The 15,904-nt window shown below is 38.3% G+C and overlaps 1 protein-coding gene across 2 annotated transcripts in view; it reads right to left on the bottom strand.

The window, feature by feature from the left end:
* CPNE4 (copine 4) overlaps positions 1–15,904 on the bottom strand; it is a 229,349-nt gene that overhangs the window by 167,644 nt on the left and 45,801 nt on the right. For both annotated transcript variants that reach the window (XM_066555959.1, XM_066555953.1), the window contains one exon: positions 12,144–12,331. In XM_066555959.1, coding sequence (XP_066412056.1) covers positions 12,144–12,323 — 180 coding nt within the window. In that variant the 5' untranslated portion in view covers positions 12,324–12,331. The remainder of the gene's footprint in view (positions 1–12,143; positions 12,332–15,904) is intronic.

The following is a 15,904-nucleotide window of genomic DNA, read 5'->3' on the forward strand; positions in this document are numbered from 1 at the left end:
TCAAGCACTTGGTGTGACTCTTGGGGATGGTCCTGTGCAGGGCCAGGAGTTGGACTTGGTGATCCTTGTGGGTCCTTTCCAACTCAGGATATTCAATGACAGCTTTTTTTATTAAGAGGAGGAGTAAGACTAATGCAAAGATGGTCAAGGATCTACTTTGGTATTTAAATTAAAGAATCAAGGAAGCAAGCAGGCAAGCACAGGGCATTCAACAAAATTAGGCACACATGGGACTGTAAAAAGAGTACTGAAACATTGGATGACAATGAACATAATGCCAATGACTTCAAACAGAGAAACAAAGGCATGGGAATTTGTCTTGTGTATTCCTGTGCAGAATAGGGAAGAGACATCCATGGCAGCTGAAAATCCCAATCTAAGCTGGAAAAGTGCAAATAGAGTTTTAAAGCAGGAAATGCTGCTGTCAGTAAAAACAGTTCCTGCATCCATGTGGAACCTGAAGGGCAGCCAGGGGAGTAAGGCTGCTGAAGCTAGTCCAGTTCATTTGGCAGTGACACAGCATAAGCTTTTAAGTTTACCCCACTTACAAGCAACAGCAGACTAATCAGCCCTCAAACAGCATTTAAAGTTAAATACAACAAGATGCAATGATCAACCTAATGTTTCTCTGAGGAGGCATATAGAAGGCCATGATGTAGTGCATCACTTGGTTCTGCACCAGCAGCTGGTTCTACACCAATGGCATATACAAGCCAGCTGGTGCCATAACTAGGCAATGAGTTTTTCCAAATATTTGAAAAACAAAAGCCTCAAACCTCGTATTTTCATTGGCTTTTTTAAAATTTGGAATTGACTTGGAAAAAATCCCTCAGATCCTTCTGATTAAGTTTATCATGACAAATCCAGATTACCACAATGGACAGTTTTCTGCTTCAAAAGCACAACATTGCAGGTCGGTGGTGTGTAATAAACCTGAGTATCTCACAAAATTATGAAATTCACCTCAGACAGTTGCATTTAACATTTTAGGAATTTCAAACTAAAAAGCAGCTGAACAAAACATTGTAGGCCTTTTCAACACAAAAAAATATTTATAGGGAGCTACAGCAATGATTCCAGTTTCAACGACTTAGGTGCTCTTCTACAGGAGACTGTTCAACCCAAGAACTGGCTTGTCAGGTATTTTTATTCTGCCATCTTTAAGTGTGACATTTTGAACAAAAGGCAGGTACATTTATAAAGATCACCTACACAATTCACACCCAAATACTATGGACTTTATATGGATTGTCCAAAGTGCCCTAAAATTTTCTTCTCAAATGAGCACCTTTGTAGAGACAGGATTGGTACAATATCACTTTGTTATCAGCAGCAGTGGCATGGTGGTTGTAGAAGCCACTCCAAGCCCTCTGCCAGAAACAGGGGATATTTTCAGCCCTGAGACTTCCTCTTCTTCAGAGACTAGTCTTACTAGTTTACATCTAGGAGCTTCTTTTGGAGAGCGCTAAGAGTGGCAAAGAAGCAAGAGCAGAAATCACAATTCTGGTAGTTGATGCAATGTGGCTCTGCTTTGATTACCTGTTTTTACAGGCAAAATTGTAAAGTTCTCAAGGGGAGAAAGACAAAAATCAATCCATCCCATTTTCGAAAAAAACTTTAAAAAAAATCAGGCAAATCCTGGAATACCTGTTAACAGATGAGCTCAGCACATCTATACAGAAATGTAGCTTGGACATTTCAATTCAGATTTCAGGGAGTCTGTATTCTGGCCTGGTTACCACATAACTGGTACAATATATTTTTAAGCTACTACCAAAGATGAGGGAATATGGAAAACAGCAGCTCCAGTTTCCCAGAAATTGCTTTTACTTTTCTTTCCATAAACTTGAACTCCATCAATTTGTGTCAACAGCACATTCCCTTATTAATGGTTTTAAGCCAAACCAGCTAAATGAACTTAGTAAATGAACTTAGTATCCCTGGTCAATCAATATTTGAATAGAAGTCTTCTGAAAACACATTTGCAGTAGTTCAGACTGTTTTTCTAAATCACTTATTCTCAGAGTTTCATAAGTGCTCTTTTCCTTCAGGAAACAATTTGTGTTAGACCCTGAAATCCCTCAGAGCAAACACAGAAGAGGCTCACGCTGCTGACAATTTCTCAGTTCCATTCTGATGTTACAGGTTAAGAATCAGTGTACTGAATCAATCAAGTGAATTATCTACTTACAAAGCAGCTCCAAAGATTCCTGTTTACTGTAGGTTTATCACAATCTGTCAGACTACTGAAGTCAAACCAGGCTTAAAATCTGTCCTGGAGATGTGTGAAGTTTGTGTATCTGTAACAAATAGCTCATGAGAGGAAGGCATATTACTGAGGTGATCTGAAACGTGCATCTGCCTACCCATGATAAAAGCAGCCTTAGACTCTCCATCCAAGTTTAAAATACTACATATCTGACAGATAATTAAACTGCAGGGGAAGAGAGCAAAATAATTTTTTTTAATGTAGAGCTGCTGACAGTATACAATTCCTCCTGTGTATATTCCTACCAAACCAGTTATTCAGGGTTAAGAAGGAGTAGGAACACTGTAGAACCTTCTTTTTCCTTATATCTTCCCTATATAATTTTGAAAGCATTTTTAATGGTCTCTTCTTTCTTTTTTTTTCTTACCCTATTCATACAACAAAACTATAAGGCCCGATGTGGTTAAAAAAAAAGTAAATATTAGAAAAATCTTGTTTTATTCCATATGTGTATATGTATGACTGCATGTGTGTGTGTATATATATATATATGTAGTGTGTATATATATATATAGTGTGTGTGTGTGTATATATATATATATATATATATATATATGACTGAGAACACTGTGTGAGTCACAGCTTTTATGGAAAACTGTCCTGAGAAAAAGTTGTGAAAAGTTAATGAAGCATGAATTAAGAACCAGCAAATAGACAGCATGGCTAAAGGCAGTATTTACAAGAATGTCTTAGGATGATTAGAAACATTGATGAAAGTGCATTAAAAGCAAAGAAATATCTAAAACTGCATGGGAAGAGGAAATAATTCAGCTGCTCTGTTAATGAGGTAAAAAAGTGTTTTTAATAATGTAAACTATTTTGTCAGCCATAGTATTTCGACATTTTAAATGTCATAAATACAAGAATAGATGAGAAGTCTTCTCAGTTGTCTCTTAGTATTTCATGTCTGCAATGCAATTACTCAAAAGTTAAGATGAAGGCAAAATTTTCAAGTAGCTTAAAACCACTCAAAATGTTTCTACCAGTAACAATACACAAATGTTTGTAAAGCCATAGAGAAATCTGACACCAGAGCATCCAGCCCGGTTCCTCCACAGGTACAAAAGGCAAGGTAAGTCCACAGTGCTACCTGCAAACACAGACACACTCTGGCTGAAGACACCTGCTGCAGGAATGGCTATAAATAAATAGTTCACCAGGAAGAAACAGAGTTCCCCAAACATTTTCATAATCCCTGATCCTCTGGACATTGAAATAGGATGTAGACAAGTATGGGTCATTCAGATTTCCCTCTAATCTAGTGCAGTATTGAACTGATTTTTAAGCATGTAGCTATTTCTTAACATAGAAAAATGACTACATGATCCCACATTTAATTTCCATGGCTCTCCTAGGGGCTGATTTACCAGGCAGAGGGCTCCTGGAAATCAGCCCCAAAGGAAGATCTTCCTGGGAGAGGATGCTCCAGGCCACAGGTTCAGGGAGAGTCCATGTAGCTTTTACCACCTCTCTTACACAAGCACTCCCTCCTGACTTCTCAGGAGTACACTTGGTTTAATTCAATTATGTAAACTATGAGAAAATAACTCTTGACTCTCCGTAGCCTGAAGACAGGGGACCTGAAGAGGTTTAGTTGGACAGAGAAGTCAGCTTCCAGCTCTGGTAGAATCATCCACCCAAATATGACCACTCTCAATAAGAACAAAGAAATCTACTTCCTCTCCTTTGCACATGCATTACATTTCACAAACTGCACTACAGAGGCAGAAAATGATGTCTGAGCTAGTGGAATAATATGATATTTCATCTTTATTGACTCAACATGACAGTATTTGTTTTCAGTTGAGACAATCTGTCTGATTCAAATGAATTCAAGCTGAAAGACTAGCTGATTAAAAAAGACAGGAAAAAAAAGCACTGTGGCTGTCTTTAAATGCTGAGGCAAGGAGGAGGCTCAAGAAAAAGCAGCACTGATGGATGAGATAAAAACAAGAGGGAGTTATTATAAAATAGATTTAAAATAAATAGACACATTACTACCTGGAGTCTAAAAAGAAAATATCATCAAACCTAATGATGTTCATATTTCTGAACTAGGCACAGGAGGAAAACAAGTCCTAGTACCAGCTTCTTATCAAATGTTTCCAAGGCAAGAAAGTTGCAGCCTTTAGTTTTCAGACTTTCAACTTTGCGTAAGTAGTTTGAAAAGACCTGGGAGGGACTTCTCTTTCTTTTTAACAAGAAGGTTAATATTAATTACAGTTATTATTACAATTCCAGATTTTGAGCTTACTCATATATATTTGTAAAAATGTACTAAGTGCATCAGGGGCTGAACAGTGTATTTTGAATGATGCTTTCTTGGACATGGAGAAAGACTGCATAGCAGATTCCCTCCATGTGGAAAACTTTTCTTTTTCCAGAAAGAGTTGACAGGAGGTCTTCAGCAGGCAAACCCTTGGAAGAAAGTGTGCCTCCAAAATATTAAGGCTTGGAAAGGAAGATATCTGATTAGATGGATTCAGGCTGAGAACGGACCAAGATAAAACATTCAATTAGCCTGCAGCCTGACCCCACAGACTTCCAGCGGTGCTTGAAAAAGATGAGCTGTCTTTGACAGTCACACCATACAAAAAGACTTCAAGGAAATGTACCAGCAACAGAAAGCAGAAGCTAAAAGCAAATCTTGGCAGCAACAGAGGTTACCAAATAGTTTTGAGTAAAGAAACATTCATTAGCATCAACAGAGACTTGATGAAAGAGGAGAAAGAAAAGTATGATATTGAATTACGAGGATGAAATAAACCATAAAGGCATATACACAGGCACAGTTCTATGGTGTAAATAAAATCACAGCTTTCAGTGTGATGAGTGAAAACAAGATAAGTCAAATGGCACCTAAAAAACTCTTAGGCATCCTCTTCAAGAAACATCCCTTGGGAAGTGAATGCAGCAGGACTGCTCTCATTTCTTACCAGGTCAAAAGTTCACTAATCAAAAGCTGCACTGACAGATCATCACCTGCAAGTTGTGCAGGGCATGTGCTGAGACCTGTGCTCAAACAAGACCAAGTGCTCTGAAGGCCTGAATGATCTGGGCAGGAGGGGTCAATCAACTTGACTGCCAGCCCTGAGTCAGAAAAGGTAGGACCTTGGCCACCTTGTGGCTTAATTAGAAAAAAATCCCATTTCCTGATGAAAGTCTTGATCATTTCAATTAAAGACTCAATTCTTCCCCACTGGTTTTCATCAAACATGATCTGCATGAATCCCATTTTACAATAGATATAGTATTTAATTAAATCCAATTTTACAATAGATCTAGTATTTCATTTGATCTAAGCTTTGGCCAGAGAACTCACAGGTAGCATTTCCAATTATCAGCCCTCTTCTACATCCAGAAGAGAAAAACTCCCAAATCTGCAAATGAATCAGAAGCTTCTTCACAAAGAGAAGAGCTAATTTCATAACCTCTATTCAGTGAAAGCATCTCCTTGCCATCAAATTTGGCACAATCTGATATAAAACATTTTCATCAGAACTTTGTAAGTTCCTTTCTTTGTCAGAGAAAAATCTTCCTAAGATGGTATATTCATCTTACTGTAACCATTACTTACAATTAATTTCATACAGGATGTTTCTTCACCAAGTTGAAATCTTAAGAGTGAAATCAGAAAAATAGTATCTAGAATCTACTCTAGCATGGACTAGAGAATTCTTTAAAAAAAAAAAACAACCCAAACCCATCAAACTTCCGATAAGCCAGTCCACTGTGAAGCCTTGCAGTTCTTTAAAGCAGAGAATAAATCCCAAATCACTGCTCAGAAATCACTGTGGAAATGCAACACTGCATTGCATCTCTGCAATGCTCATACTTCAAATAACTACCCAAACAAATCCATGTTTTGTGATAGTTTAGGTATGCTGAATCTTCAAAATAAAGGATGCCTTTTTATACAGTCATGGACAAATCAGAAGAATAAAATCCCAAATGGCATTGAGAAAATGAACAGGGATTTTCTCAGTGTCTCCTTTAATACAAGAAAATGGAATTTAAAAAGAATCAGCAAGAGCTAAATTCAAAAAATACAAGTAATATTACTTTATTCAACCCCCACTTAAGCTGCTGAACACTTATGTCCCAGGATATCCTAAAATTTTATCTTTTATATACAAGACTTTTAAAATTATTTGAACTAAGTTATGGAAGTTATTCTACCAACATTTTTTTACAAAGGCATAAACTCCTGTTTAAGAACTCCCTGAGCTGCAGATCACTGAGAGCTAGGTGGAAAGACACATATATTTTTCTGATCCCATATTTCTTCACCCTCATCAACTAGCAACTAGATGCAAGATGGGGTTAGACAGCCTCAAGCCTCATTCTGTATGGCTGCTGGTGGTAGTTCTTCTTTCTGATCATTGAAACTTTCAGTTCAATCCAAATGTTTCATCTATTACCTGTTCATCAAAATGAACTAAAAAGGATGTATTTTTTCGTGTGTGGGGATTTTTTGCCTCTTGACAGTATTTTTGTGTTTATTTCTGAACAGTTTGGTAGAGTCATGGAATATATCATCCCACAGACTCCCCTATTTCATGGCTTGTTGGCTTCTGCAGTGGGTTGTAACAGCCACAGATGGATAACATGAAAGCTACTTTTGGGTATCTATGGAAACAAAGAGCTGAAGTCTGCCTCAGGTCTTCTCTTCAGATCCTTCACCCATGCTAGGAAGGGACAGGGAATTTCCCCTGGTCTCTAATACAGAGAAGAGAGAAACTTGGCAGCAGGTGCTGGGAATGTAAATGGGGAGATGAGGTAGGTGAAAAGGCAGAGGAAGGAGAAGGATGCTCTAATTCAGAAATGAAACAAAAGAGAGAGCCGGACCAAGAGGAAAAGCAAATACAGATGGATGTGCAGGTTGATGTGAAAGGAAGAGGAAACACAGAAAACTCAGGTTTGTTTGTTTAGTCTTACCAAGCTGGTCCTTGAAATGTCTCGCTGAATTACAAGTGAATAACTCTTATATTAAGAATATCAACACATTTTTATCAAAGCTCACTGAGTTTTTCACAAACTGTGACTTCAGAGAACATTTCAACAAAAAAATCTATTTTAGTAAAAAAACATCCATTCTAACGATTTCACCCGAGTCCATCAAGATGAATTTTAGCAAGTGCAGGTTGTCTTTGGGTGCTGCTTCATTTGCTCTGCAGTTACTGAGGTTTAATAAAAACTTTGGGTAAAACACAAAACCTCCAGGTGGCTGTTCAAATCCACGAGGAAGCAGACACTCTGTCCTGCTGCTGAAAGCCAGGAGAGTGCAACTACAGAAAGCCCTCCCTAATTCCCAAACATGACTACTTGTCTTCCCAAGCTCCTCTTCTCTTTTCATAGCTCCAGAAATTACATTCCATCTGGCTGTGTGACACCTCCTGATCTCATGTAAATCTTGCATGACCAGACACAGCTCTGCAACTTATCAGCTTTCAAAATAACATGTACTATGGGTATTTGCCATATGCAGATCATCTGTGAACAGGGCCAAGACACTTTCTTAGGATTAAGGAGTTAATGAGAATGTCGGTGCCAGCACATCTCAGCTGAAGGCTCCAATGCAATGCATTAGTTAACAGTTAACATTTATTATACGTGGACATTCACACTCTAGGTGGGTAAATAAACATTGGAGCAAAGGAATTTATCACCATGTACCTCAGTCATTCACCATCTGAAACTTGGTACAGTATTTAAACTCCTTGAACACATTCAAGTCAAGATGGAGAAACAGCCGTTGAATAATTATCTTATACAAACAGTTTAAGTACAACATTTCGGCACCCTGCAAGTGTGCACCTGCTTAAAATTATGGCTAAAAGAGCTAAAATTCAGCCCTGGATCAGGGTAAAAGCAAAATTGGCTTTTAGTACATAAATACAGCAGAATTTAAGATTATGCTGTATCACACCCGGTCATGTTAGGCTTCATGTGTGAGAAGGAGTAAACTGCTGATCTTCCTGGGAGACACAACATATAATTTACATTCTAGCTTGGTGGAAATAGTGCTTTATAGACAGCACCAACATGCACACACGGGGAAATGTTAGGGGGGAGGTGTGTGTGCACATTTGTGAGTGTGCCAGTTTGTTTTACAGAGAAACATCTACCCAGACAAGAGGGAAAAAACAGCAAGCATATCTGTACCAGAATGGGGGACAGCACCAAAAATTCTTTGAGTATTTGTCAAAGTTCCCCATGGTTTCACTACTGAGGAGTTTTGTGTCCTTCATCACATCATCTAGGGAACTACAGCACCACCAACTTCACCTCAGTTCCTGAGAACTTGGTACAGAAACTTAATCCTAGGCACATAAAGGATAAGAAAATCATCATGAGTAGCCAACCAAGAAAAAGTCATGCCTGAGATGAAGTAGATCTACCAGGCCTGCTGGATGAAGGAAGAGCAGTGGATATTTTCTACCAGGACTCCAGTGAGGCCTTGGACACTGCCTCCCATAAGATTTTCATAGAGGAGCTGTTGCTACAGAGAATGGATGAGCAGACAGTGAGGTGGACTGAAAGCTGCCCAGGCTCAGAGGCTGGTTATCAGTGAGACAAATTCTAGCTGGATGCCAGAGACTAGCAGTGGGACACAGGGGTCAGTACTGTTTAAGATCTCCATTAATGACCTGGATGGTGGGGCAGACTGTACCTTCAGCAAGTTTGTAGGTGACACACCTGGAGCACTCAGGGGACATCTCATCAATGTAATACCTGAAGGGAAGGTCCAATGACAACAGAGCCAGGCTTCTTTTCACTGGTGGCTAGTGACAGAACCAGAGGTAATGTGCACTAGTTGAAAGACAGGAACATTAGGAAACATTTTTTTGCTTGTGACAGTGACCAGGCACTGACACAGGTTGCCTGGGGAGAATGCAGAATCCCCTCCTTAGAGACATTCACAACCTGTCTGACACTGTCCTGGGGAACTGGCTCTAGGTGTCCCCACCTGAGCAGCACATGGGCCATGTGACCTCTAGAGGTCCCTTCCAACCTCACCAATTCTGTGTCTGGGAAACAAACAAAAACCCCCAAAACTAAACAAAACAGGAAAACCACAGTTAAAAACAAAATAAGAAGAATACTTGGACGTCATTTCCAATCTCTGGAAATGGCACCTACCCACTCTACAAGAGCATCAACACATTTTCATTCTATATTTACATGTGTGGGTGGCATAATTTACACAAACACACACATATGCACACACAGAACTACAGAACTGCAGAACTGAAAAAAAAATTCCTCAGCAACAGGCTGACATATTTTATCAAAATTCTCCCAGAGACAAATGTACACAGATCACTCACTTTCAGGGATTGTCTGCACCTGTAGAGTGGCTTTCTGCATATGCTCACCATTATTATTTTTTATCTCTTCATAGATAGGACAACCCTATGCTGAATGCTAAAACTCTTGAAAAGAGAGGGATGAATATGCACTCAAAATTAACTGGATTTAATAAATACCTAATTTTCTCTTATATACTTTATATTCTCCTTTTAAAGTCATACCTTTCAGCTTGATTAACCACAAACACTCAACTATAATTTTTAAGCAAAAATAACCAAAAAGATGTTATTAAAAATATTACATTCCATTCCCTTATATCCCAGTATCTCTAACTTTATGCACAGTGCAACCCCATCAGCCTAATCCCACGTGCTTCACCTGCATCTGGCCCAAGAGCAGCCATGCAGCCAGCCCTCGGTACTTTCCATGGATTTCAAAAGCACTTCTGTGCAAGAGCACAACCTACACAGACCAAAGCCTGTATTTTGGACATTTCAATTCAGCTACTCCTTGCTGACAAAACCTCCACACAACCAGAGCATGTGATCAGTAAGTACCTTTCAGTCATACTGCATCTTGCTACGGCACCTTTGGATCTCCAAGGGGTTTAAGGTACTTGGAAATTAAAGATAACTTATGAAGGCACTAAATCCACACTCCTCAGTTCTACTTCTTTCTTTGCCATTTAGTGATTTCTCTGTTGAATATACTCACTTTACTGGATTTTATTACTTTTTAATTATTACTTTGTCTGGTTTTCCTGGTCTTGCTGGATCATTGATTGCCATCAGCAGAAGATTCATCCAGCGAAATTACGTCTCCAGCTATACCTGAGTGACTCTGCTCAATTTAGTTCAGCAATAGGAACTTAATTAAAAATTCTCTTAAGAAGGTGCTGGCCAGAAAATACTCATCATGGCAGAGTGGCATTCGCTTTGCAGTACTGATAGGAACATGAACTAATAACACCTTTTTTTTTCACACTAAAATGAATTGCCTGGACTCTCACTAGTAGCAGCAACTGACATTAGATGAGAATCATATCAGTGGGCAGATCTATTCTGTAAGACTTACTCTATTCAGACAATCACTTTCCAAATTAAAAACCACATCAAATAAAGGGAATCTCCATTACTACATCAGAATATATAATTTAAATCAACTTACCCTGCCAGAGACAAACTGTATGTAAATGCGCCCAAAGTTATTCAGAAAACTGAGACAGCATGAAAGTTTTCATTGTGTCCTTTCCAAACAGGGCCATTTCATTTATTTTGACCTTTAATCCATTTCTTGAATAATTTTTACTATTTGTGTGATTACAGAGAGTGCAGCTAAATGTTTTTTTCTACACAAAGAGCTAAAATTACTCCTTTTTAGGCTAACTATTTTATCACCCTAAATTTCAATTACACGGACACGCTGATTTTGTAGCACTAAAAACAAAGGTGAGAGTTTTATTTCTATTTATAGTCTGGTTTTCTACCAGGAACATGTCTAGTGCTTCCACAAGAGGAAACTAAGGAAAGAAGAAGAATACCATCAAAACCCCCTTAACTCTCCTAGGCTGTGCTGGCCTGAAATGGAAAAACTTCATAGGTCAAAACAATTGGAATAAATGGAACAAACTCCTCAAAGTCTGAAAAACTTAGCTGAAAGTGCAAAATTAAAAGACCCCTGAATTTGAGGTTTTGATTTCTGCATATACCCACCATTATTATTTCTTATCTTTTCATAGATAGGACAATCCTATGCTGAATGCTAAAACTCTTGAAAAGAGAGGGATGAATATGCACTCAAAATTAACTGGATTTAATAAATTCCTAATTTTCTCCTACACTCTTTCTAGTCTCTTTTTAAAGTCACACCTTTCAGCTTGATTAACCACAAACACTCAACTATAATTTTTAAGGAAAATGACCAACAATATGTCATTAAAAATATTATATTCCATTCTATATTCTATAGTTACAATTTGAATTTCTTTAAGACACCATGTTTCCAGTTACCAAAGAAATTATTTCCATGATCAGGTAAAATAACACAAAGCAGGATTTTAATCAAACATGCAACCTGCAATACAAGGCAAATTGATAAGGCAAATGCATTCGTTTTACTAACTGCAACAAGGAATCCAACTGTAATGCTCAAATTCTGCAAATCAAGCTACTCTGTCACCAAATCCCTTGCCAGATAATGATAAATCCTCCTCTCTTCCACAGTATTCCTCTTTATATTGTAATGCCTTGTGGTCACTATGATTATCTGCAGCATTATATAGCTTTTATGAAAAAATAAGGCCTAAAGGGAAGAGTTTTACGATGCTTCTTTTTTTATTCATCTTGATTTTTAATCTAGATTCCAAAGAGAAGTTCAAAGTTTCTGATTCAAACTGTGTTAGGGTTAATGGAAAATCTCCCTTCACTCTTGCAAGATTGTGCCACAGGCTTCAAATTGCTGCTTCTCTTTAGTGTTCTTGCTATTTCAATTTTGCCTCAGCAGTTTGTCTATGCCATCCTAAAGTGCCAGAAGAATCAATTTTATTTTATTAAACACTCACCTCAAACCACTGGCCGTGTGACTGCATTTTAAGGATGACACAAGGGTCTGGTTTTGAGAGGGCATCCCTGTCAGATATGCCTTTGCATGCAACTCGCAACTCCACTTTAGTCAGGCATGGGCTGTTAAAAATTCCCAGGGTGTTGGCTGCTGATTCATAGATGTTGCTCATTTTCTTCATTCCTTGTTCTGAAAGAGAGAAAAGGTCTATTAAGGATGGTGCACACAAGGCACAGCCCCTCCTTCCACACAGTAACAGTGACTGAGAACCAAAGCATGAGGGGAAAGAATAAAATCAAAGGAATAACTATAGAAAAAATAAATAATCATCTCACATGTTTATAAGTAAGCCAACTTCAGAATGATATTTTCCACCATGTCTCTGAACTCTGGGGTGAACTATGACCTCAACTTCCAGCTCTGCTCCTGCTTATAGAGCCACATTTTCCCCAGCCACAGGCTAGATAGACAGGATGGTAATTCTGTATTTCTTATGACAACATATTGACAAGGGTAAATTAAATTGGTACAGCACTCCTCCAATCTGCTTTTATTTCCCTCTATTCCTTGTAAAGAGTACGCACTTCTTGCATAAACTTTTGGCATAAATGCCATAGAAGGCCACTTTCATGCAAATCTTAAATTGCCAGAAAATATTCATCATGGCCAAAATACATTTTGCTGTTTCCACACTTACTGAAGTAGATTACCTGCCTCCATTCCTAAGCAAGTAGCCAAGATTGATGTTCTGTACAGAAGGGCAGGATATTTATGCTGCCACGTGTTGTTGTTGTAGAGTGTTTGCTCTTTTGGGTCAGGAATCAGAGTTACATGAGCAGAGATAGCTGGACTAACAGGGACCTCCAACCCTTCCTTCATTATGAACACCACCACCCATCTTGTAGCTCAAGAATTTCTCTCAACAGAAGCAACAAAAATATTTCAACACAGAGTTTACCAAAAATCCCCATATGACCATTTCTGCATCAATAAAGAACATAGGAACACTCTAATTGGCACACTTGCTCTGAGCTTCACAGCCTGACCCTTTAAAAATTTGCTTCCTAATACATTTTTTAGTGCCTTCATCACTTTATCCCATACATAACAGCCACAAAAAAGGAATCTCATACTTCTAGCAGGCAGATTTGTCTTGCCATTTAGACAGCAAGCAAGACATTTTGACTGTCTGTTTCAAATCTTTTCATTGTCTATTCCACAACACCCTGTTCTCAGAGGTTAATGATTTTTGAGAATTGTTTTGATAAAAATTACATTTCAGAGATATGGAAAGGAAAGTGAAGGGTTTTTCCCCCAAATCTGCTAAGTTCAAAATAAACTCAAAACCTGCAGAACCACACCGATCAAGTTTTCCTATGAATTAGGAAGGTATTTCTCAATTCAGAGTACAGGGAGTTGGCAATAGAGTTTCATTCAAATTTCAGGAATGTAAATGTGTGTGACAAGGCAGATTATCTGCTCCCCTGGCAGGAGGGATAAAAGCTTCTTAACAACTCACAATTCTTCAAATCTATACAACAACTCACTATGTGAACATTGACCTGCTGCCACTACCCCATTCAGGTATAAGTGAAGGGAGCCTGAGTGGACCCCAACCACTCTCTGAACCTCAGGCTCTACAGGCATATTTGAAATGTGAGCCACACCACCAACATAGTGCCTGACATCCTAAGTTCAAAACAGTCACCTTCAGCCCCTCCCGGTTACTTGTAAATATTGTCACCTAAACTACTGTTCCTTGCACTTGCTGCTAGGAAAGAAACATGACTGAGAAAATGGGCAAAACTGAACAACACATGGAAAAGGCAATGATATTGGGCTACATTATAAAGCCAGGGACTGGAGAGACTGTTGTCTAATTATTCATAATTTTGTAATCCCATCTCCTGCAGAAAGCTGCTCAACAAGCTCATCCCACACATTTACAAGACATTTTTACATGTTGCCCTTTCCAAATTGAAATCCATTTGAAAATTGGGTTAATTCTGTCTCATACACATCATGCATCATTAATAAAATGTCATCCTTTGTGCAGAAATAGGCTGGTGATTTAATTAAACTGGATGATTTCAACACTGAAGAGAAGAGGAAAAAGTAGCAGAGTGAGGGGGAGAGATGTATTTTTCTTCCTCCTACAATAATTATACATTGGTTTTTCAGAACAGCAGGTAAGTATAAAAATTACATTTCTTTTTATCACTACAACTATTATTTCAGCTTTTGCAAGTTCTAAATTTATCAATGGAAAAGATCAAGGCACAGCCTTATTCTTTTGTCTCATTATATTCTTCTTTTAATATAATCACCAGCTTGGGCTGTTGTGCTGATGTCACATTACCAGGAAGCTGGAGGCCTAGAAAATAGATTTTGAGCCCACTGAAAGTGGCTAAAAATGGTATTGTTTTGCACAAACATAGAGAAGTTAGATTGCATAAGATTTTTTTTGTCAATTAACTAGGTACATTATTGATGGAGGAAAAAAATTATTCATTTTTCTTTGCTACAAACTCTTCCTTTTTCAGTTCATTAGAACCTTATTATTCCTTCAATATCCACACAGTTTTGATATTCACTGAACAAGAGCTGTGCCCAGTACAGGAAGGCAATAGAACACATACAAAAAGTGATTGGTCACATATTTGTAAAGTTTTCATTTCATCATTGCATACATTCTCTCTCATTTCCTCAGGAAAACAGGAAAGTGGTGGATCATATGCTTCCCACACAAACTTATTAGCAAGTGCTAGACTGAAGCAAAACCAGGCCTTCTGTTTTCACCTCTCCATGGTGAAATATCAAGAAAACAGTACCAACTGGAAAAAAATTAAAACTACACTATGCTGCAATTAAAACATACTAGGCTACAAAGAAAACCCAAAAAACAAACAACTGAAGAGAACCCACCAAAGGAAAACAAAAACCAAAGAAAACCCCAAACCAAAAAAAACCCACTAAAGAATGTGTTGGCTACAAAGAAAAAGTGAGAACCTTGAAGACAGGTCTCTGTCTCCAGTATCTCAAACTTGTTCCATATCTGGCATACTTAGAATTCATTTGCTAGAAGTTAACGTGCTCTTTTGACCTTTTTAAAGAGATTCACAGCTGAAAGTGATCTTACTGATACACAGGATGAGATAGGGAAACATGAAGCCAAATTCTTGTCAGTAGTGACCAGTGACAGGACAAGAGGCAACTGGCACAGACTGAAATTCAGGAAATTTTGATTAAAGCAAAGGAAATTTTTTACTATAAGTTTGGTTCAACACTGCAACATGCTTCTCAGAGAACTTGTAGAGACTTCATGTTTAGAGATATCCAAAACTTGTCTGGACACAGCTCACTTTGAGCACAGGCTTAGAATAGATGATCTGCAGAGGTCTTCTCCAACCTCTTCTACTCAGTGACTAATCAGCAAACAATCAAATTATAAACTTTTCAGGGTACAGATTGTTTCTGTGATATGTTGTTGAACTAACTGATTATTTGAGGCCCTTGGCTACAAAGCCATGCAGAAAATCAAAATGTACACATAAACCCAGAATTTCTGGCACAAAGTAGTGCTACACAGGCTCTCATGTGTAGGTACTTCACTAAAAGCACACAAGTTCAGAAAGTTGTGCCTGCCCAGATAACTGGATTACAGTGAAAATCAGTATTACACACTTGACAGCTACATCTTTCTCTATTCAGGGGGACCAAATGACTTAAAAATGTTCAGTTGTCTAGTGCCTGCAGAAGTAA

The sequence above is a fragment of the Molothrus aeneus genome, chromosome 1 (assembly GCF_037042795.1).
Source record: "Molothrus aeneus isolate 106 chromosome 1, BPBGC_Maene_1.0, whole genome shotgun sequence".
NCBI lineage: Eukaryota > Metazoa > Chordata > Aves > Passeriformes > Icteridae > Molothrus > Molothrus aeneus.